This window comes from Somniosus microcephalus, chromosome 27 (genome assembly GCF_052327205.1).
Source record: "Somniosus microcephalus isolate GS21.2 chromosome 27, FLI_Smic_1.0, whole genome shotgun sequence".
NCBI lineage: Eukaryota > Metazoa > Chordata > Chondrichthyes > Squaliformes > Somniosidae > Somniosus > Somniosus microcephalus.
Genome location: NC_141013.1, coordinates 49,144,206 through 49,168,536, shown reverse-complemented (window position 1 = coordinate 49,168,536; position 24,331 = coordinate 49,144,206). Strand labels below are relative to the sequence as shown.

The following is a 24,331-nucleotide window of genomic DNA, read 5'->3' as shown; positions in this document are numbered from 1 at the left end:
ACAAGGAGAAATTAGGGTAGGTGACCAAAAGCTTGGTCAAAGAGGTAGGTTTTAAGGAGCGTCCTAAAAGAGGAAAGAGAGGTAGCGAGGCGGAGAGGTTTAGGGAGGGAATTCCAGATCTTAGGGCCCAGGCAACAGAAGGCACAGCCACCAAAGGTTGAGTGATTATAATCAGGGATGCTCAAGGAGCGCAGAATTAGAGGAGTGCAGATACCTCGGGGAGTTGTGGGGCTGAAGGAGATTACAGAGATAGGAAGGGGCGAGGCAATGGAGGGATTTGAAAACAAGGATGAGAATTTTGAAAACGAGGAATTGCTTAACCAGGAGCCAATGTAGGTCAGCGAGCACAGGGGTGATGGGTGAATGGTACTTGGTGCGAGTTAGGAGACGGGCAGCCGAGTTTTTGATCACTACAAGTTTACATAGGATAGAACGTGGGAGGCCAGCCAGGAGTGCGTTGGAATAGTCAAGTCTAGAGGTAACAAAGGCATGGATGAGGGTTTCAGCAGCGGATGAGCTGAGGCAGGGGCAGAGACGGGCGATGTTATGGAGGTGGAAGTAGGCGGTCTTAGTTATGCCATGGATACGTGGTCGGAAGCTCATTTCAGGGTCAAATATGACACCAAGGTTGTGAACAGTGTAGTTCAGCCTCAGGCAGATGTTAGGGAGAGGGATGGAGTCAGTGGCTGGGGAACGGAGTTTGTGGCGGGGACCGAAAACAATGGTTTCGGTCTTCCCAATATTTAATTGTGGAGAAAATTTCTGCTCATCCAGTACTGGATGTCGGACAAACAGTCTGACAATTTAGAGACAGTGGAGGGGTCGAGAGAAGAAGTGGTGAGGTAGAGCTGGGTGTCGTCAGCGTACATGTGGAAACTGACACTGTGTTTTCGGATGATGTAGCCGAGGGGCAGCATATAGATGAGAAATAGGAGGGGGCCAAGGATAGATCCTTGGGGGACACCAGAGGGAACGATGCAGGAGCAGGAAGAGAAGCCGTTTCAGGTGATTCTCTGGCTACAATTAGATAGATACGAATGGAACCAGGCGAGTGCAGTCCCACCCAGCTGGGCGATGGTGGAGAGGCATTGGAGAAGGGTGGAACGATCAACCATGTCAAAGGCTGCAGACAAGTCAAGAAGGACGAGGAGGGATAGTTTACCTTTGTCACAGTTACAAAGGATGTCATTTGTGACTTTGATGAGAGCAGTTTCAGTACTGTGGCAAGGGCGGAAACCTGATTGGAGGGTTTCAAACATGTAATTGCGGGAAAGATGGGCATGAATTTGGGAGGCGACAACATGTTCAAGGACTTTGGAGAGGAAAGGAAGGTTGGAGATGGGGTGGCAGTTTGCAAGGATGGAGGAGGGGGTCAAGGGTTGATTTTTGTGAGGAGAGGGGTGATGACGGCATATTTGAGGAAGAGGGGGACAGTACCTGAGGAGGGAGAATCATTAACAATGTCAGCTAACATGGGAGCCAGAAAAGGAAGTTGAGTGGTCAGCAGTTTGGTAGGAATAGGGTTGAGTGGTCAGCAGTTTGGTAGGAATAGGGTCGAGGGAGCAGGAAGTGGGTCTCTTGGACAAGGTGAGCACAGAGAGGTCATGAGGGGAGATCGACGAGGAACTGGAGAAAGATGTGAATTCAGGGCTAGGGCAGGGGGGAACCTTAGAGGAAGTTTGGCCCAGTGGGCTTGGGGAAGGAAGGGAAGTGGCAGAGGCAACTAATTGGATGGTCTCAATCTTAGAGGCAAAGAAGTCCATGAGGCTGCTCACACTTGTTGGTGAGGGGAGAGGAGACAGGGGAGAGGGTACCTGTAGACTTACAAAAGGTAAATCGTGCTTGACTAATCTACTGGAATTTTTTGAGGATGTAACTGGTAAAATAGATAACGGAGAACCAGTGGGTGTGGTGTATTTGGACTTTCAGAAGGCTTTTGATAAGGTCCCGCATAAGAGATTAGCGTGTAAAGATAAGGCACATGGGATTGGGGGCAAGGGTATTGACTTGGATAGAGAACTGGTTGGCAGACAGAAAGCGAAGAGTTGGAATAAACGGGTCTTTTTCCGAGTGGCAAGCAGTGACTAGTGGGGTACCGCAGGGATCGGTCCTTGGGCCCCAGCTATTCACAATATATATTAATGATCTAGACAAGGGAACTAGATGTAATATCTCCAAATTTGCAGACGACACAAAGCTGGGTGGGCGTGTGTGCTGTGAGGAGGATGCCGAGAAACTCCAGGATGATTTGGACAGGTTGGGTGATTGGGCAAAAGCATGGCAGATGCAATATAACGTGGATAAATGCGAGGTTATCCACTTTGGTGGCAAAAACAGGCAGGCAGATTATTATCTGAATGGCAATAGATTGAGAGAAGGGGAAGTGTAACGAGGCCTGGGTGTCCTTGTGCACCAGTCGCTGAAGGTAAGCATGCAGGTGCAGCAGGCGGTTAAGAAGGCAAATGGCATGTTGGCCTTCGTAGCGAGAGGGTTTGAGTACAGGAACAAGGATGTCTTGCTGCAGTTGTACAGGGCCTTGGTGAGACCACATCTGGAGTATTGTGTGCAGTTTTGGTCGCCTTATCTGAGGAAGGATGTTCTTGCCATGGAAGGAGTTCAGCGAAGATTCACCAGGCTGATACCTGGGATGGCAGGAATGGCGTACGAGGAGAGATTGGGTCGATTGGGCTTGTACTCGCTGGAGTTTAGAAGAATGAAACTTATAAGATTCTGACAGGACTGGACAGACTAGATGCAGGAAGGATGTTCCCGATGGTCGGGGAGTCCAGAACCAGGGGTCACAGTCTAAGGATAAGGGGTAGGCCATTTAGGACAGAAATGAGGAGGAATTTCTTCACCCAGAGAGTGGCAAACCTGTGGAATTCTCTACCACAGAAGGCAGTAGAGGCCAATACATTAAATATATTCAAGAAGGAGTTGGATATATTTCTTAAGGCTAAAGGGATCAAGGGGTATGGAGAGAAAGTAGGGACAGGGTACTGAATTTGGATGATCAGCCATGATTGCATTGAATGGCGGAGCAGGCTCGAGGGGCTGAATAGCCTACTCCTGCTCCTATCTTCTATGTTTCTATGACTATTCCAACACACTCCTGGCCGGCCTCCAGTGTTCTACCCTCCGTAAACTTGAGGGCATCCAAAACTCCGCTGTCCGCGTCCTAACTCGCACCAAGTCCCATTCACCCATCACCCCTGTGCTCGCTGACCTACAATGGCTCCCCGTTAAGCAACACCTAGATTAAAAAATTTTCATCCTTGCTTTCAAATCCCTCCATGGCCTTGCCCCTCCATATCTTTGTAATCTCCTTCAGCCCCACAACCCTCCGAGATATCTGCACTCCTCTAATTCTGGCCTCTTGAGCATCCTTGATTTTAATCGCTCAACCTTTGGTGGCCGTGCCTTCAACTGCCTAGACCCCAAGCTCTGGAATTCCATCCATAAACCTCTCCGCGCCTCTTTCCTCTTTTAAGGCGCTCCATAATATCTATCTCTTTGACCAAGCATTTGGTCATCTGCCCTAATATCTACTTATGTGGCTCGGTGTCAAATTTTGTTTGATAACCTTCCTGTGAAGTGCCTTGGGATGTTTTACTACGTTAAAGACACTATTTATATACAAGTGGTTGTTGTTATTAGTGAGGAGAAACAAGGTGCAGAGGGGATTGGAACAGATAAACAATATTAGGATAAAGAGTAGTCCAGAAAGAGGAGCGATCAAACAGGGGGTGCAATGCGAGGCAGACTAGGATGGGTTAGGAGTGCATGTGTGTAAATGCATGGAGCGCGGTAAATAAGCGTGGTGAGCTGCAGGCACCTTTTGAGCACCACATGGGATTATGATATAGCGGCAATAACGGAGACCTGACGCAAATATGGAGGTTCGGCACTTAACATTACTGGCTAATGTATTCTGGAAAAATCGGGAAGGAAATAAAGGATTGGGGGGGGGGGGGGGGGTGACAGTATTGATCAAAGATATTGTTATAACAAAGATATAGAAAGGGTTGATGTGCTTGACGGTTCAAAGACAGAATCTGTTTGGTTAGAATTAAGGAACAGAATAGGAGCCATTATGCTGCTGGTGTGTACCACAGGCCCCAAACATTGGGAAGGAGGTAGGGGAGAAAACCTGCAAACAAATTGCAGAAAGATGTAAAACCAATATAGTGATAATGGGGGATGTCAATTATCCAGATATAGACTGGGAACAAAACAGTGTAAACGGCAAAGAGCGGGAGGAATTCCTGAAATATGTACAGAAGAATTTTCTTGAGTATGTTTCCACCCAACGAGGAAGGAAGCGGCACTGGATCTCGTTCTGGGGAATGAAGTGGAGCACGTTTCAGTGGGGGAGCATTTGGGGAACAGTGATCACAATATCATTAGGTTTAGCGTAGTTATGGAACGGGACAAGGAACAAGGAACAATCAACGGTGAAGATACTCAACTGGAGGAGGGCTAATTTCAGTGAGTTGAAAGGGGATCTGGCCCAGGTGGATTGGAATCAAAGATTAGCAGGTAAAGCAGTAAATGAACAATGGGAGGCCTTCTAGAGGAGATAGTTCGGGTACAGAGTAGACACATTCCCACGAGGGGGCAAGGAAGGGCATCCAAAGCTAGAGCTCCCTGGGTGACCAAAGATATAGAGATTAGAATGAAACAGAAAAAGGAGGCTTATGATAAAGATCAGATTCATAATTCAGTAGAGAATCAGGCAGAATACAAAAAGTGCAAAGGAGAACTGAAAAAGGAAACGAGGGGCAAAGAGAGAGTTTGAGAATAGATTAGTGGGTAACATAAAAGAGAACACTAAAATCTTTTATAAACATATAAATAGTAAAAGGGTTGTCAAAGGAAGGGTGGACCGATTAGGGACCAAAAAGGAGATCTTCTAGTGGAGGCAGAGGACGTGGCTGAGGTACTAAATGAGGACTTTGCATCGGTCTTCACTGGAGAAGAGGATGCTGCCAGTGCAGCAGTAAAGGAGAAGTAGAGAAATTGGATAGGATAAAAATAGAGAAGCTACTTTAAAGGTTGGCAATGCTCAAAGTGGCAAAGTTGCCCGGACCAGATGGGATGCATCCAAGGTTACTGAGGGAAGTAAGGGTGAAGATAGCAGAGGCTCTGGTCACAATCTTCCAATCCTCCTTTGGTATGGGAGTACTGCCAGAGAACTGGAGGGTTGCAAATGTTAAACCCCTGTTCAAAAAAGGGAAAGGGATAAATCCGGCAACTACAGATCAGTCAGCCTAACGTTGGTGGTGGGGAAAGGTTTAAAGACAATAATCCAGGAAAAAATTAATTGTCACTTGGATAAACTTGGGTTAATCAATGACAGCCAGCATAGATTTGTTAAAGGCAAATCGTGTCTGACAAACATGAGTTCTTTGATGAAGTAATGGAGAGGGTTGATGAGGGTAGTGCAGTTGATGTTGTGCATATGGATTTTCAAAAGGGGTTTGATGAAGTACATAATAAGACTTGTTAGCAAAGTTGAACCCAATGGGATTAAAGGGGCAGTGGCTGTGTGGATACAAAATTGGCTAAGAGACAGAAAGCAGAGAGTAGTGGTGAACGGGAACCTAAGTGTGGGCCCAGGACGGAGAGAAACAAAGCTGGAAGTGCAAGTTAGAAAAGTAGTCAGCAAACTAGTAGGGAGCAGAAACAAAGGCCAAGAGTAAAGAGGGTCAAAGTGCAGAAAAATATTAAACAGGCAAAGTTGAAGACACTTTATCTAAATGCACATAGCATTCGCAACAAGGTGGATGAATTAATGGCACTAATAGAAGTAAATAGGTATGATGTAATTGCCATTACAGAGACATGGTTGCAGGGTAACCAAAGCTGGGAACTGAATGTTCCAGGGTACTCAACATTTAGGAAGGACAGACAAAAAGGAAAAGGAGGTGGCGTAGCGCTGTTAATAAGGGATGAGATCGGTACGGTAGAGATGAAAGATCTTGGCTCGGCCGATCATGATGTAGAACTGGAATCAGTTTGGGTGGAGCTAAGAAACAGCAAAGAGCGGAAAACATTGGTGGGAGTTGTGTATAGGCCACCAAACAGTAGTGGTAATGTAGGGCACAGTATCAATCAAGAGATTAGAAGTGCATGTAACAAGGGCAATACGGTAATCATGGGGGACTTTAATCTACATATTGACTGGGCAAATCAAATTACCACTAATGGTGTGGAGGGCGAATTCTTGGAATGCATGCGAGATGGTTTCCTGGATCAGTATGTGGAGGAACCAACCAGGGAACAGGCTATTCTGGATCTGGTACTGTGTAATGAGAAAGGGCTAATCAATAATCTTGTGGTAAAGGGGCCTTTAGGGACAAGCGGCCATAATATGATTGAATTTTACATTACGTTTGAGAGTGATGTAGTCCAATCTGAAACTAAGATCTTCAATCAAAGAGGAAACTACAAGGGTATGAGGGACAAGTTGGCCATGGTAGATTGGGAGACTACACTAAAAGGTATGAAGGTGGACATACATTCAAGGAAATAATGCATAATTTGCAACAAACATATATTCCTCTAGGGCATAAAAACCCAAAAGGAAAAGTGATCCACCAGGGCTAACAAAAGAAATTAAAGTCAAAGGAGGAAGCTTATAAAGTTGCCAGAAAAAACGGTCAGTCTGAGGATTGGGATCTTTTTAGAAATCAGCAAAGGGGGACCAAGAAATTGATAAAGGAAGGGAAAATGGAATATGAGCACAAACTAGCGAAAAATATAAAAACGGATTGTAAAAGCTTCTATAGGTATGTGAAAAGGAAAAGACTGGCGAAGGTAAATGTGGTTCCTTTACATTCAGAGACAGGAGAATTTATAATGGGGAATGAGGAAATAGCAGAGAAATTAAATAAATACTTTGTTTCTGTCTTCACGGAGGAAGACACAAAAAAACTCCCAGAAATACGAGAAAACTAAGGGTGTGGCGAGAATGAGGAACTTAAAGAAATTATTATTAGTAAAAAAACAGTACTAGCAAAATTAATGGAACTAAAAGTCAATAAATCCCAAGGACCGGGTGACTTACATCCTAGGGTTATGAAAGAGGTGGCCACTGGAATAGTGGATCCATTGGTTGTCATCTTCCAAAATTCTATAGATTCTGGACCGGTTCCTGCAGATTGGAGGATAGCAAATGTAACCCCGCTATTTAAGAAAGGAGGGAGAGAGAAAACGGGGAACTACAGAGCTGTTAACCTCATCAGTAGTTGGGAAAATGCTGGAATCTATTATAAAGGATGCAATAACTGGGCACTTAGAAACTAATAGTAAGATTGGGCAGAGTCAACATGGATTTATGAAAGGGAAGTCCTGTTTAACAAACCTATTGGAGTTCTTTGAGGATGTAACTAGTGGAGTAGACAAAGGGGATCCGGTAGATGTGGTGTATTTGGATTTTCAGAAGGCCTTCAATAAAGTCCCACAAAAGAGGTTGGTGAACAAAATTAGGGCACATGGGATTGGGGGTAATTTACTAGCATGGATTGAGAATTGGTTAACATACAGAAAACAAAGAGTAGGGATAAACGGGTCTTTTTCAGGACGGCAGGCTGTGACTAGTGGGGTACCGCAAGGATCGGTGCTTGGGCCCCAGCTATTCACAACCTATATCAATGATTTGGATGAGGGGACTAAATGTAACATTTCCAAATTTGATGATACAAAGCTAGGTGGCAGTGTCAGTTGTGAAGAGGATGTGAAGAGTCTTCAAGGGGATCTTGACAGGCTCAGTGAGTGGGCGAGAACATGGCAGATGGAATATAATGTGGATAAATGTGAAGTTATCCAATTTGGTAGAAAAAACAGAAAGGCAGAATATTTCCTAAATGGTGAAAGATTGGGGAATGCAGATGCTCAAAGGGACCTGGGTGTCCTTGTACATGAGTCACTGAAAGTGAATGTGCAGGTGCAGCAAGCCATTAGGAAGGCAAATGATATGCTGGCCTTCATTACAAAAGGATTTGAGTACAGGAGTAAAGAAGTCTTACTCCAATTATATAGGGCTTTGGTGAGACCACACCTGGAGCACTGTGTACAATTTTGGTCTCCTTACCTAAGGAATGATATACTTGCCATAGAGGGAGTGCAACGAAGGTTCACGAGATTGATTCCTGGGATGGCGGGACTGTCGTATGAGAAGAGATTGAGTAAACTAGGCCTGTATTCTCTTGAATTCAGAAGAATGAGAGGGGATCTCATTGAAGCATACAAAATTATTACAGGGCTTGATAGGGTGGATGCTGGGAGAATGTTTCCCTTGGCTGGGGACTCTAAAATCAGAGGCCACAGCCTCAGGATAAAGGGTAGGCCATTCAGGACTGAGATGAGGAGAAATTTCTTCACACAGAGGGTGGTGAATCTTTGGAATTCTCTACCCCAGAGGGCGGTGGAGGTTCAGTCATTGGGTATATTAAAAACAGAAGTCGATAGATTTCTGACTAGTAAGGGCATCAAGGGATATGGCGATAGGGCCGGTGAATGGAGTTGAGGCAGAAGATCAGCCATGACCTTATTGAATGGCGGAGCAGGCTCGAAGGGCTGAATGGCCAACTCCTGCTCCTATTTCTTATGTTCTTATGTTGTCAGACTGGAGGGAAGTATACAGTGGTGTCCCCCAGGGGTCAGTGTTGGGACCACTGTTCTTTTTGATATATATATTAATGACCTGGACTGGGTATACAGGGCATCATTTCAAACTTTGCAGACAACATGAAACTCAGAAATGTAGTAAACAGAGGAGGATAGTAACAGACTTCAGGAGGACAGAGACAGGCTGGTGAATGGGCAGACACACGGCAGATGACATTTAATGCAAGTGTGAAGTGATGCATTTTGGAAGAAAGAATGAGGAGGTGTAATATAAACTAAATGGTATAATTTTAAAGGGGGTGCTGGAGCAGAGACACCTGGAGGTGCAAGTACACAAATCTTTGAAGGTGGCAGGACAAGTTGAGAGGGCTGTTAAAAAATCATACGGGATCCTTGGCTTTATAAATAGTGAAGGGTGTCAAGGCCTTGGAGAGGGTGCAGAGGAGATTTACTAGAACGGCACCAGGGATGAAAGACTTCAGTTACATGGAGAGACTGGAGAAGCTGGGGTTGTTCTCCTTAGAGCAGGGACGGTTAAGTGGAGATTTAATAGAGGTGTTCAAAATCATGAGGGGTTTTGATCGAGAAAATAAGGAGAACCCGTTTCCACTGGCAGGAGGGTCGGTAGCCAGAGGGCACAGATTGAAGGGAATTGGCAAAAGTACCAGAGGGAAGATGAGGCAAAAAAAATTTGCGTACCAAGTTGTGATTTGGAATACGCTGCCAGATTCAATAATAACTTTCAAAAGGGAATCGGATAAATACTTGAAGGGGATAAAATTGCAGGGATATGGGGAAAGAGTGGAACTAATTGGAGAGCTCTTTCAAAGAGCCGGCACCGGCACGATGGGCCGAATGGCCTCCTCCTGTGCTGTAGGGTTCTATGATTATCTATGGTGGGATATGGAAGGTAGGATATGAAGAAGGCTGGTGAAGTGACAGTTGATGCAAGCCTTTGGTTATCCATCAGTGGCACCAGCAGAAACTGCAAGCTTATTGCTTGTATTTAAACCAGCATTTCGAACATCCGAGAACAATGTCCTATTAAATGTTGGCTTGTTTTGGTTCTACTTGCACTATGAATCAATGTTGTTTTACCAGCGTAACGAGAAAGAATAAATTCCTACCCTGGCTTACAAACATTGTAAATTTCAAACATTAGGATCTAACGGTGAATGAATCAACCTATATCTAATTGTAGGGAAAAAGCACTAGGCCCTGAACATTAGAACAGGCGAATTATGTCACAGCGACCAGCTTCACAAGGTAAATTCATATTTTTGAGGTTCAGAGGAGTTAAGAAGGTAAAAGGCTGAAATTAATCTCACCTAATCTTTAAAACTGACAAAAAGGATGGAAATTATTACTGCTTTTTAAATTTGTTCTTGGAATGTGGGTGACACTGGCAAGGCAGATCCCTGAGGGCACTGAGAGTCTCCAGGAAGTGTGGGACTGGGGTCACATGTAGGGCAGGTTCCTGTCCCTGTCACGTTGGGTTTTTACAATCCAGCAGATTTCATGTTCATTTTTCTGGTGCCAGCCTACAAATGACCAGACTTATTGAATTGAATTTCACGAGGGAGCACGGTGGGACTTGAACCTCCAGTACCAGAACCCCAGGCTGCCCTGCCCATAATGTTGATGTTACTACACAAATGATTTACATGCTCATATCAAATTCTTCTCTCAGGTTAAAAGAGAGCAATTTGACACAAGCATTCCAGTAGTAAGTTCAAACCCGATTTAACAATCCCAAGGACTTGTGCAGGATAAATTCTTACATGATCAGCAATATCCAGCTCACACTCTGCATGGATGAGCAGCTTGACGATGGAGTCCTGGTTGTGTAGCACTGCTAGATGTATCGCACCGGTCCCTCGCTGGAAAAGACAGGCAGGTAATTGACAGCAATCGAGACAAGCATTGTCCAGCGCTAACAGCTATTCAAATATCAACAAGAATCTTCACTGAATTAGAGTCACCCTCTTAACCAATATACAAGCTTCTTTATAGACAACCTGCTGGCAGTGGTTATTTGGTCTCTTCTAATATTGAGCAGCGATCAGTGAAAAATAGCAAATTCACGGGCAAGAAAAAGGCTGCTTCTTATGAAATAACAGATATACCGGGTCTGGTTACTGTTTTACCGTGTGTCGTTACCGGGTCTGGTTACTGTTTTACCGTGTGTCGATACCGGGCCTGGTTACAGTTTTACCGTGTGTCGATACCGGGTCTGTTTACTGTTTTACCGTGCGTCGATACCGGGTCTGTTTACTGTTTTACCGTGTGTCGATACCGGGTTCGGTTACTGTTTTACCGTGTGTCGATACCAGGCCTGGTTACTGTTTTACCGTGCGTCGATACCGGGTCTGGTTACTTGTGGTAAACCACTTTTATCGTTCACTATCGTTACACTATAGTTATCACTGTTGTATTGTTATCACCGTTCTCACTGTTGTATCACTATACGAGGTCGCCTCTTGTCGCGCTGTTATACCTGGGCTGACCACCTCCGACTCCGCCCATGGCTCCACCTACCTGCCCAGGTATAAAGGTAGTCGACTGGCTGGTATTCCTCCTTGTTGGACCCGATCACCCACGAGGGTGGGCTCTGTTATTTAGTCAATAAAAACCTTTAGTTACGTTCCTAACTCGTCGCTTTTTATTGGACGAATTGATAGGTATATCAATTTTATTGACTAAATTTTAAAGATGTTTGCTACTGACCAGCCAGGAGCCCTCCCAGAAGCACAGCCACAGCAGCCTTCAGACACCGGGCTACACCAGCCACGCCAGCCGGCTTGGCTGCAAGCCCTCAAACCACCGTACCTGGATCTAAACCCACAGGCAGCAAACTCAGCCCTCAACTTCAAACACTGGCTGGACTGCTTCGAATCCTACCTGGAAGAATCCGGTGTCCCGCAGAGATCCAAACTAAGACTTCTGAACGCCCAAGCGAGCCCGAGAGTATACGCACTCATCCAGGACACGACTACATACGAGGCCGCTATCAACCTACTGAAACAGCAGTACCGGAGCCCGGTAAATTACATGTACACCAGGCACCTCCTAAGATCCCGCCCGCAACAGCCAGGAGAGTCTGTAGCTGAATTTTTACGGGCGCTAAGAGCACTCGGCAGGAACTGTGACTTTAAAGCGGTGACGGCTGTTGAAAATACGGAAGATAATATCCGCGATGCCTTTGTGAAAGGCCTACGGTCCGACTACTCACGGCAAAGACTGCTTGAAGCTAAAGACCTCAACCTGGACAAAGCTGAAGCCCTCGCTCTCTCCCTAGAGGTGGCCCATCAGGACCAGGAGGCGTTTTCCAGGTACTGCTCGCGACCCTGGGACTCGGGCCCGACCCCTACCGCAATACCCTTCGCAGCGCCGCCCCCGGGACCTACCTCAGCGTCGGCGTCCCCGACCCGACCGGGCCCGCCACTCCCGGTACCAGCTCCGACATCGGGCACCCGCGATCGGGCCACCGGCTGCTTCTTTTGCGGCCAGGAGAAGCACCCGAGGTCGCGCTGCCCAGCCAGGAACTCTACCTGCTCAACCTGCAGGAAGAAAGGCCACTTCTCTAAGGCCTGCAGGAGCGGATCTTCAGAGGCCAGCAGTGCCTCATGCGAACTGTGGGGGCGGCCATCTTCTTTCACGGCAACTGAGGCCAGCATCCCCACACGTGAGTCATGGGGGTGGCCATCTTTGATCAAGGCAACCGACCCCAATAGTGCCTCATGTGAGTTATGGGGGCAGCCATCTTCTCCGCCATTTTGTCCTACCTCGTGGGAGACGCCATTTTACCCACCACGCCCGACTGCCACCGAGCCCCCGGACCTGACGACCGCCGACGACAACGACTCGCTTACCTACACACTAGCCTCCGTCACTCTGGATCAAGCCCGCCCACACCACCTGTCCAAGTCGATGATGGACATCAAAGTAAACGGACACGCCACGACCTGCCTGTTCGACAGCGGAAGCACGGAGAGCTTCATCCACCCAGACACGGTGAGCCACTACTCCCTCCCTGTCCTGCCAACGCGCAACCGAATCTCGATGGCATCGAGGTCCCACGCCACGGACATTAGCGGCTACTGTGCTGTGACCTTGTCGGTTAAGGGTACAGAGTATAAAAATTTTAAACTCCTCGTCCTCCCCCAGCTCTGCGCTGCCGTCCTACTAGGGCTGGACTTCCAATCCCACCTCCAAAGTGTAACCCTAGCATACGGTGGACCCCTCCCCCCTCTCACAGTCGACAACCAGCGAATGTTAAACCGCCCACCGCATAACACCTGCAGCCTATCCACCCTCAAGGTGCCGCCACCTTCCCTGTTCGCTAACCTCACCCCCGACTGCAAACCCGTCGCTACCAAGAGCAGGCGGTACAGCGCTGGGGACAGAGCTTTCATTAGCTCTGAGGTGCAGCGTCTCCTGAAGGAGGGCATCATCGAGGGGAGCAACAGCCCCTGGCGTGCCCAGGTCGTGGTCGTTAAGACCGGCGATAAAAATCGCCTGGTCATCGACTACAGCCAGACCATAAACAGATACACCCAGCTGGACGCATACCCCCTTCCCCGCATATCTGACATGGTCAATCAGATTGCACAATACCGCGTATTCTCGACCATCGACCTTAAGTCGGCCTACCACCAGCTCCCTATCCACCCCGAGGACCGCCAGTACACCGCCTTCGAGGCGAATGGGCGCCTATACCACTTCCTTAGGGTCCCCTTCGGTGTCACCAACGGGGTCTCAGTCTTCCAAAGGGAGATGGACCGGATGGTTGACCAGAACGGACTGCAGGCTACATTCCCCTATCTAGATAACGTCACCATCTGCGGCCGCGACCGGCAGGACCACGACGTGAATCTGGAGAAATTCCTCCGTACAGCCCAACGGCTGAACCTCACCTACAATAAGGAGAAATGTGTGTTTAACACCTCGCGCCTTGCCATCCTTGGCTGTGTAGTAGAGAACGGACTCATCGGCCCCAACCCCGAAAGGATGCGTCCCCTCATGGAGCTACCACTCCCCCACTGCCCTAAGGCACTTAAGAGAACCCTGGGGCTCTTCGCCTACTATGCCCAATGGGTGCCCAATTATGCGGACAAAGCCAGACCCCTCATGAAGTCCACATCCTTCCCCCTCACGGAGGAAGCGTGCGCGGCCTTCTCCCTCATCAAGGGAGACATAGCCAAGGCCACAATGCACGCAGTGGATGAGTCCATCCCCTTCCAAGTGGAGAGCGATGCATCCGACTTCGCCCTAGCCGCTACCCTTAACCAGGAGGGGAGGCCGGTGGCCTTCTTCTCGAGGACCCTACAGGGCCCCGAGATCCGACACTCGTCGGTCGAGAAGGAAGCCCAGGCAATTGTGGAGGCGGTACGGCGCTGGAGGCATTACCTGGCAGGCAAACGATTTACCCTCCTCACCGACCAACGTTCGGTTGCTTTCATGTTTAATAACAAGCTGAGGGGCAAAATCAAGAATGACAAGATCTTGAGGTGGAGAATCGAGCTATCCACCTACGATTATGATATCTTGTACCGGCCAGGTAAGCTGAACGAACCCCCTGATGCTCTTTCACGAATTACATGCGCCAGCGCGCATATTGATAGACTTCAGACCCTCCACAACGACCTCTGCCACCCCGGGGTCACCAGACTTTACCATTTCATTAAGGCCCGCAACCTGACCTACTCCATCGAGGAGGTCATGACCAGGAACTGCCAGACCTGCGCCGAGTGCAAACCGCACTTCTATAGGCCGGACAGAGCAAGCCTGATCAAGGCCACCCGCCCCTTCGAGCGCCTGAGCATCGACTTTAAGGGGCCTCTACCGTCATCTGACCGCAATGTGTACTTCCTCAACATCGTTGATGAGTACTCCCGTTTCCCTTTTGCCTTCCCCTGCCCAGACATGACCAGTACCACGGTCATCAAGTGCCTGAACGACCTCTTCGCCTTGTTCGGGTTCCCGAACTATATACATAGTGACCGGGGCTCCTCCTTCATGAGTGAGGAACTCCGTCAATTCCTACTAGCGAGAGGTATTGCAGCAAGTAGGACCACCAGCTACAACCCCCGAGGGAACGGCCAGGTGGAAAGAGAGAACGCGACGGTATGGAAGGCCGTCCTCTTAGCCTTAAAGTCTAAGGGCCTCCCAACCTCCCGCTGGCAGGAAGTCCTCCCGACAGCGCTGCACTCCATCCGGTCACTACTTTGCACTGCCGTTAACGCCACCCCCCATGAACGAATGTTTGTTTTCCCCAGGAAGTCGACTACGGGAACCACTCTACCAACCTGGCTGACCTCTCCGGGGCCCGTCTTGCTGCGAAAGCACGTGAGGGCCCATAAAACAGACCCCCTGGTCGAGAGGGTGAACCTCCTGCACGCCAACCCCCAGTACGCCTACGTGGCTTACCCAGACGGGCGGGAGGACACTGTCTCCTTACGAGACCTCGCACCCTCGGGCACTCCGGAGACACCACCTTTACCCCCCCCAATTCCAGCCCAGGTAGACGGCATGCCGGAACCCCACGAGCCTTCGCCGACCACGCAGACACCAGCACTAACACCGGATAATGCAGCACCGCCGCTGCGACGATCGGAGAGGCTTACGAGGCCTCCGGATAGACTGACATACCAGAACTGGTAGTACACTTCACCCCGCCGGACTCAAATCTAAACAAGGGGTGAATGTGGTAAACCACTTTTATCGTTCACTATCGTTACACTATAGTTATCACTGTTGTATTGTTATCACCGTTCTCACTGTTGTATCACTATACGAGGTCGCCTCTTGTCGCGCTGTTATACCTGGGCTGACCACCTCCGACTCCGCCCATGGCTCCACCTACCTGCCCAGGTATAAAGGTAGTCGACTGGCTGGTATTCCTCCTTGTTGGACCCGATCACCCACGAGGGTGGGCTCTGTTATTTAGTCAATAAAAACCTTTAGTTACGTTCCTAACTCGTCGCTTTTTATTGGACGAATTGATAGGTATATCATTACTGTTTTGCCGTGTGTCGATACCAGGCCTGGTTACTGTTTTACTGTGCGTCGATACCGGGTCTGGTTACGGTTTTACCGTGTGTCGTTACCGGGTCTGGTTACTGTTTTACCGTGCGTCGATACCGGGTCTGTTTACTGTTTTACCGTGTGTCGATACCGGGTCCGGTTACTGTTTTACCGTGTGTCGATACCGATCTGGTCACCGGTTTGCTCTGTGTTATGATTACTCAGTAATATGCACTGTGATTCAATAAGATCATGGCTGATCTTCTACCTCATCGCCACTTTCCTGTACTATCCCCATATCCCTTGATTCCCTTAATATTCAAAAATCTATCGATCTCTGTCTTGAATATACTCAACGACTGAGCCTCCACAGCCCTCTGGGGTAGAGAATTCCAAAGATTCACCGCCCTCTGAGTGAAGAAATTTCTCCATCTCAGTCCTAAATGGCCGACCCCTTATTCTGAGGCTGTGACCCCCGGTGCTAGACTCCCCAGCCAAGGGAAACATCCTCCCTGCATCTACCCTGTCAAGCCCTGTAAGAGTGTTGTATGTTTCAATGAGATCACCTCTCATTCTTCTAAACTCTAGAGAATATAGGCCTAGTCTACTCAATCTCTCCTCATAGTACAATCCCCCCATCCCAGGAACCAGTCTGGTGAACCTTTGTTGCACTCCCTCTATGGCAAGTATAACCTTCCTTAGGTAAGGAGACCAAAACTGTACAAAGTCTTCCAGGTGTGGTCTCACCAAGGGCCTACATAATTGTAAAAAGTCACACAACACCAGGTTACAGTCCAACAGCTTTATTTGAAATCACAAGCTTTCAGAGCGCTGCTCCTTCTTCAGGTGAAGTGGAGAAATGCATAAAGACACAGCTTATATAGTCAGAGAATCATGTCAGATGTTTACAGGTAACCTTTCCAACTGCCATTAATCACACCTCGGCAGAGAGATAATCACAGCAGTCAAAGGTGTGAATGGTGTCCAAACAGGTCAGTCAGGGAAACATTACATCAAAGAACAATGAGGTGGGGTCACAAGGGGTCAAATATTGCAGATGCTGGGGTCTGTATGAAAAACAAAAAAAGACAAAAAACTTTTTTTTTTTTTTTTTCTTGGCTGGAAATCACAGCAGGTCCGGCCGCATCCGTGTAGAGAGAACAAGCCAATGTCGACTCGAGTCTGGATGACCCTGCATCAGGTGGGGTTACATGTAGCGTGACATGAACCCAAGATCTCTGTTGAGGCCGTCCTCATGGGTGCGGAACTTGGCTATCAGTTTCTGCTCGACGATTTTGCGTTGTCGTGTGTCTCGAAGGCCACCTTGGAGAATGCTTACCCGAAGATCGGAGGCTGAATGTCATAGAGTCATAGAGTTTTACAGCACAGAAAGAGGCCCTTCGGCCCATCGTGTCTGCGCCGCCCATCCATCCCTGTCCAGTCTAATCCCATTTTCCAGCATTTGGTCCATAGCCTTGTATGCAATGGCATTTCAAGTGCTCATCCAAATGCTTCTTGAATGTTGTGAGGGTTCCTGCCTCTACCACCCTTTCAGGCAGTGAGTTCCAGCTTCCAACCACCCTCTGGGTGAAAAAGTTCCTCCTCAAATCCCCCCTAAATCTCCTGCCCCTTACCCTGAATCTGTGCCCCCTTGTTATTGACCCCCCTACTAAGGGGAAAAGTTCCTCTTTATCTACCCTATCTATGCCCCTCATCATTTTGTACACCTCAATCAGGTCCCCCCTCAGCCTCCTTTGCTCCAAGGAAAACAACCCCAGCCTGTAGAGTCTCTCTTCATAGCTAAGGCGCTCCATCCCAGGTAACATCCTGGTGAATCTTCTCTGCACCCTCTCCAGAGCAATCACATCCTTCCTATAGTGAGGCGACCAGAACTGCACACAGTACTCCAGCTGTGGCCTCACCAGCGTTTTGTACAGCTCCATCATAACCTCCCTACTCTTATATTCTATGCCTCTGCTAATGAAGGCAAGTATCCCATATGCCTTTTTAACCACCTTATCTACCTGCTCCGCTGCCTTCAGGGATCTATGTACATGTACACCAAGGTCCCTCTGACCCTCTGTACTTCCTAGGGCCCTACCACCCATTGTGTATTCCCTTGCCTTATTTGACCGTCCAAAATGCATCACCTCGCATTTTTCCGGGTTAAATTCCATTTGCCACTTTTCCGCCCATCTGACCAACCCGTTAATATCGTCCTGTAGCCTGAGACTTTCCTCCTCGCAATTTACCACCCCACCAATTTTCGTGTCATCCGCGAACTTACTGATCATACCCTTTACATTCTCATCCAAATCGTTAATGTAGATCACAAACAGCAAGGGACCCAGCACCGATCCCTGAGGTACCCCACTGGACACAGGCTTCCAGTCACAAAAGCAACCTTCGACCATCACCCTCTGCCTCCTGCCACTCAGCCAGTTTAGGATCCAACGCGCCAAGGCCCCCTGGATCCCATGGGCTCTTACCTTCTTGACCAGTCTCCTATGCGGGACTTTGTCAAAAGCTTTACTGAAGTCCATGTAAACCACATCCACAGCATTTCCCTCATCTACACAGCTAGTCACCCCCTCGAAAAATTCAATCAGATTGGTCAGACATGATTTACCCTTGACAAAGCCATGCTGACTATCCCCGATTAATCCTTGCCTCTCCAAGTGGAGACTAGTTCTGTCCCTCAGAATTTTTTCCAATAATTTCCCTACCACAGATGTTAGGCTCACTGGCCTGTAATTCCCTGGTTTATCCCTGCTACCCTTCTTGAATAATGGTACTACGTTAGCTGTTCTCCAGTCCTCTGGTACATCCCCTGTGGCCAGAGAGGTTCTGAAAATTTGTGTCAGAGCCCCCGCAATCTCCTCCCTTGCCTCACACAACAGCCTGGGATACATCTCGTCCGGGCCTGGGGATTTATCCACTTTTTGGCCTGCTAAAACCGCTAGTACCTCCTCCCTCTCGATGCTAATATGTTCAAGTATGTCACAGTCCCCTTGCCCGATTTCTATGCCTACATCATCTTTCTCCACAGTGAACACGGAGGCAAAAAATTCATTTAAAACCCCACCTACTTCTTCTGGCTCTACACACAGCTTGCCACTTTGGTCCCTAATGGGCCCTACCCTTTCCCTGGTTATCCTCTTGCCCTTAATATACTTATAAAACATCTTAGGATTTTCCTTTATCTTGCTCGCCAGTGTTATTTCATGGCCCCTCCTCGCCCTCCTAATTTCCTTTTTAAGTATGCCCCTGCACCTCTTATACTCCTCTAGGGCTTCCACCGTCTTTTGTCTTTTGTAACTGCCAAAAGCCCCCCTTTTTTTCCTAATGCATTTTTGTATGTCCTTTGTCATCCAAGGTTCCCATTGCTTGTTGGTCCCACCCTTGACCCTTACAGGAACATGTTGGTGTTGTACTCTCTCTATTTCCCTTCTGAAAGCCTCCCACTGTTTTGATGTGGATTTTCCTATAAGTAGCTGCTCCCAGTCCACTTTGGCCAGATCCTGTCTTATCTTATTAAAATCTGCCTTCCCCCAATTTAGAACCCTTATTTCCGGGCCGTCTTTGTCTTTTTCCATGACCACCTTAAATCTCACCGAATTGTGGTCACTATTGCCAAAATGCTCTCCTACAGACACGTCCACCACCTGCCCGTCTCCATTCCCTAGAATTAGGTCCAGCACCGCTCCCTCTCTTGTAGGACCTTCTACATGTTGGCTCAAAAAGCTTTCCTGAATGCACTTTAAGAATTTTTCACCCTCCAAGCCTTTCACACTCTGACTATCCCAATTTATATTGGGGAAGTTGAAATCCCCCACTATTATTACCCTATTATTTTCGCACTTCTCTGAGATTTGCCTGCATATCTGTTCCTCTATCTCCCCCTGGCTGTTTGGGGGCCTATAGTACACTCCCAGCAAGGTGCTTGCCCCCTTTTTGTTTTTAAGTTCTACCCATATGGCCTCATTAGAGGAACCCGCTAATATATCATCCCTCCTTACAGCAGTAATAGACTCCTTAATTAATATTGCAACACCCCCTCCCCTTTTACCCCCCCCTCTGTCTCGCCTGAAGATTCTATACCCCGGAATATTCAGCTGCCAGTCCTGACCCTCCCTCAACCATGTCTCCGTGATAGCCACAATATCGTACTCCCATGTGTTCATCAACAACTTCAGTTCATCCACCTTATTTGCAAGACTCCTTGCATTAAAATAAATGCATTCCAGCCCTGCCATATTCCCTTTTGCCTTCACATCTTTGCTCTGCCTTCCCTGCTGACTTGTTTTTTCCTCCGTATTTGGCTGTACCTCACCCCCTACTATAGCTCCACTCTGTATCCCATCCCCCTGCCGAGTTAGTTTAAACCCCCCCCAGCAGTCCTTGACTGCTGAAGTGTTCCCCGACTGGGAGGGAACACTCCTGCCTGGTGATTGTTGCGCGGTGTCCGTTCATCCGTTGTCGCAGTGTCTGCATGGTCTCGCCGATGTACCATGCTCCGGGGCATCCTTATCTCTCTGCCGAGGTGTGATTAATGGCAGTTGGAAAGGTTACCTGTAAACATCTGACATGATTCTCTGACTATATAAGCTGTGTCTTTATGCATTTCTCCACTTCACCTGAAGAAGGAGCAGCGCTCTGAAAGCTTGTGATTTCAAATAAAGCTGTTGGACTGTAACCTGGTGTTGTGTGACTTTTTACATTTGTCCACCCCAGTCCAACTCCGGCATCTCCACACCATGGCTACATAATTGTGTAAGACTTCTTTACTTTCATATTCCAATCCCTTTGTAATAAAGGCTAACATACCATTTGCTTTCCTAATTGCTTGCTGTACCTGCATATTAACTTTTAGTGATCCGTGTTCAAGGACACCCAGGTCCCTCTGAACACTAACATTTCCCAATCTCTCACCATTTAAAAAATACTCTGCTTTTCTATTTTTCCTACCAAAGTGGATAACTTCACATTTCTCCACATTATTAATTCCATTTGCCATGTTCTTGCCCACTCACTTAGCCTGTCTAGATCCTCTTGAAGCCTCATTGCTTTCTCCTCACAACATACATTCCCACCCAGCTTTGTATCATCAAGCCAACTTGTATATATTACATTTGGTCCCCTCATCCAAATCACTGATATAGATTGTGAATAGCTGAGGCCCAAGCACTGATCCTTGCGGTACCCCATTAGTTACAGCTGGCAACCCAAAAATGATCCGTTTATTCCTACTCTCTGTTTTCTGTCCGTTAACCAATCCTCAATCCATGCTAGTATATTACCCCCAATCACATGAGCCCTAATTTTGTTTAATAACCTCTTGTGTGGCACCTTATCGAATGCCTTCTGAAAATCCAAATACACCACATCCACTGGTTCCCCCTTATCTATTCTGCTAGTTACAACCTCAAAAACAGATTTGTCAAACACGATTTCCCTTTCATAAATCCGTGTTGACTCTGCCCAATCCTATTATTATTTTCTAAGTGCCCTGCCTTCCACCCTATCACAGACCTTCCCCTTTTGTTCTTTCCTCCCCTCCCCCCTTTCCCTGCCCCCACACTTGCTTAAAACCTGTTACATCTCGACCTTTTCCAGTTCTGATGAAAGGTCATCGACCTGAAACGTTAACTCTGTTTCTCTCTCCACAGATGCTGCCTGACCTGCTGAGAGTTTCCAGCATTTTCTGTTTCTACCTCCCCCCATTCTTGTTTCTGTTGACTTCAATCGGAAGCTGAGCAGATATCGCCCATCACAACCCCTCGCCCGTCTCGCAATAGTGTCCTTCGTCTTGTAAGACATCAATAAAACTATGAGGGGCCTAGATAAAGTGGATAGGAAGGTTCTATTTCCCTTAGCAGATGGGTCAAAAACCAGGGGGCACAGATTTAAAGTAATTGGTGGAAGGTTTAGAGGGGATTTGAGGGGAAATTTCTTCACCCAGAGGGTGGTGGGGGTCTGGAACTCACTGCCTGAAAGGGTGGTAGAGGCAGGAACCCTCACCACATTTAAAAAGTACTTGGATGTGCACTTGGGATGCTGTAACCTGCAGGGCTACGAACCAAGAGCTGGGAAGTGGGATTAGGCTGGATAGCTCTTTGTTGGCCGGCGCGGACACGATGGGCCGAATGGCCTCCTTCCGTGCTGTAACTTTCTATGATTCTATGAAAACAGCAGTGCAGAATTCTGATTCCAGTCAGATCCTTGTTAGTTTTGTAATCATGATTAAAATCACAGCTGTTTATAGACTACCCATTTTGTAGGGTCTTCTTTCTTCTTTGCGTGAGATGCACGTTCCACACACTGTGGGACTAACCCCAGCTTCCGACTACATGGAAATGTCACCCCACTGTTATAGTCTGGGAATGTTGCGCCTCGTTTCCTGTTCCACCTCATTTCCTGTTCCCATCACACTACAGCAGCCCAGGATCAATACCTTCTATCCATTTTTGTTTTGACATGAAGCTAAACCTGAAACTGATTAATTAGCAATTTCCCTAAATCAACATCTCTGCAGAGCCCGAGGAGATCGTTGGGTGGGACTGTGAGGTGTGGAGCGTGCAGATTACTTGAAGAATGAAGAAGATCCAACAATCTATTTTTTTACTCTTCACTTAAGCATTGTACACATACGGCCAGAGTACACCAGCATAATTCAGGAAGGGAGGCACTGGATCATTCTAGAGACAGGGGAGAAGGCAGTAAGCCCATTGAGCCAGCTCTACCATTTCACTAACTATATCTTTGCAATCCCGCCCTTTGTTCATACCTATATTCACAATAGACATCTATTTCCCATTGAAAGTTGAACTGATTCTGCCTCTCTGGGGAGTGTTCCACATTCTCACACCCCTTTGTGTGAAGAAGCTTTATTGCATCTGCCAAAGACACTATTGTAGAGGAGGTCGAATCTTGACAGTGTTTGGTAAAAGTGTGAGGATTACTACATGTGGAAGCCTTGCCAATATTAAGTGGAACCCGATTTAGGAGCAACATCGGAATGAGTTGAATAACCTTCATCCTCCCTTTGGGCTTATTCCTTGCAGGATGGTAGTGTTGTTGATTGCACTGCTCTGTGGACCTGTCTACTGTAGTCATTAACTTTGCACCATATTGCTTCATATGAGAGATGGGCGAGCAGGAGTTGATGCAAGTTACGATACAGCAGCAGAGCTTTGGATGAGCTCCAGTTTATGTAGGGTGGGAGATGGGAGGCCACCCAGGAGAGCGTGGAATAGTCGAGTCTGGAGACGGTAAACGCATGGATGAGGGTTTCGGCAGCAAATGGGCTGGGGCAGGGGCGATGCGGAGTTGGAAGTAGGCAGTCTTGGTGGTGGAGAGGATACGAGGTTGGAAGCTCAGCTCAGGATGCAGTATGAACGCGAGGCTGCGAACAACAACAACTTGGACTTATACAGCGCCTTTAACGTAATAAAATATCCCGAGGCGCTTCACAGGAGGAATATCAGACAAAATTTGACACCGAGCCACATGAGGAGATATTAGGACAGGTGACCAAAAGCTTGGTCAGAGATAGGTTTTAAGAGTCTTAAAAGAGGAAAGAGAGGTAGAGAGCAATGTACTCTGTAATTTTTATGGGAGGCCAGCCAGGGGTGCATTGGAATCGTCAAGTCTAGAGCTAACAAAGGCATGGATGAGGGTTTCAGCAGCGGATGAGCTGAGGCAGGGACGGAGTCAGGCGATGTTACGGAGGTGGAAAGAGGCGGTCTTAGTGAAGGCACGGATATGTGGTCGGAAACTTATCTCGGGGTCAAATATGAAACCAAGGTTGCAAACAGTGTGGTTCAGCCCCAGCCCTCGTCCTTCTTGACTTGTCTGCTGTCTTTGACACGGTTGACCACTCCATCCTTCAACGCCTTCCACCGTCATCCAGCTGGGTGTGACTGCACTCGCCTGGTTCCATTCTTATCTATCTAATCGTAGCCAGAGAATCACCTGCAACGGCTTCTCTTCCCACTCCCACATCGTTACCTCTGGTGTCCCCAAGGATCTATCCTTGGCCCCCTCCTATTTCTCATCTACATGTTGCCCCTTGGCGACATCATCCGAAAACACAGCGTCAGTTCCCACAGGTACGCTGATGACACCCGGCTCTACCTCACCACCACTTCTCCCGACCCCTCCACGGTCTCTAAATTGTCAGACTGTTTGTCCGACATCCAGTTCTCGATGAGCAGCAATTTCCTCCAATTAAATATTGGGAAAACTGAAGCCATTGTTTTCGGTCCTTGCCACAAACTCCGTTCCCCAGCCACTGACTCCATCCCTCTCCCTAACATCTGTCTGAGGCTGAACCACACTGTTTGCAACGTTGGTGTCATATTTGACCCTGAAATGAGCTTCCGACCACATATCCGCAGCCTAACTAAGACCGCCTACTTCCACCTCTGTAACATCGCCCGTCTCCGCCCTTGCCTCAGCTCATCCACTGCTGAAACCCTCATCCATGCCTTTGTTAGCTCTAGACTTGACTATTCCAACACACTCCTGGCTGGCCTCCCACATTCCACCCTACGTAAACTTGAGGTCATCCAAAACTCGGCTGCCCGTGTCCTAACTCTCACCAAGTCCCGTTCACCCATCACCCCTGTGCTCGCTGACCTACATTGGCTTAAGCAGTGACTCGATTTCAAAA

At 47.9% G+C, this 24,331-nt stretch overlaps 1 protein-coding gene across 2 annotated transcripts in view; it reads right to left on the bottom strand.

The window, feature by feature from the left end:
• The window catches only part of ankdd1a (ankyrin repeat and death domain containing 1A), a 162,493-nt gene that overhangs the window by 87,153 nt on the left and 51,009 nt on the right, over window positions 1-24,331 (bottom strand). For both annotated transcript variants that reach the window (XM_085968938.1, XM_085968937.1), the window contains exon 10: window positions 10,413-10,511. In XM_085968938.1, coding sequence (XP_085825064.1) covers window positions 10,413-10,511 — 99 coding nt within the window. The remainder of the gene's footprint in view (window positions 1-10,412; window positions 10,512-24,331) is intronic.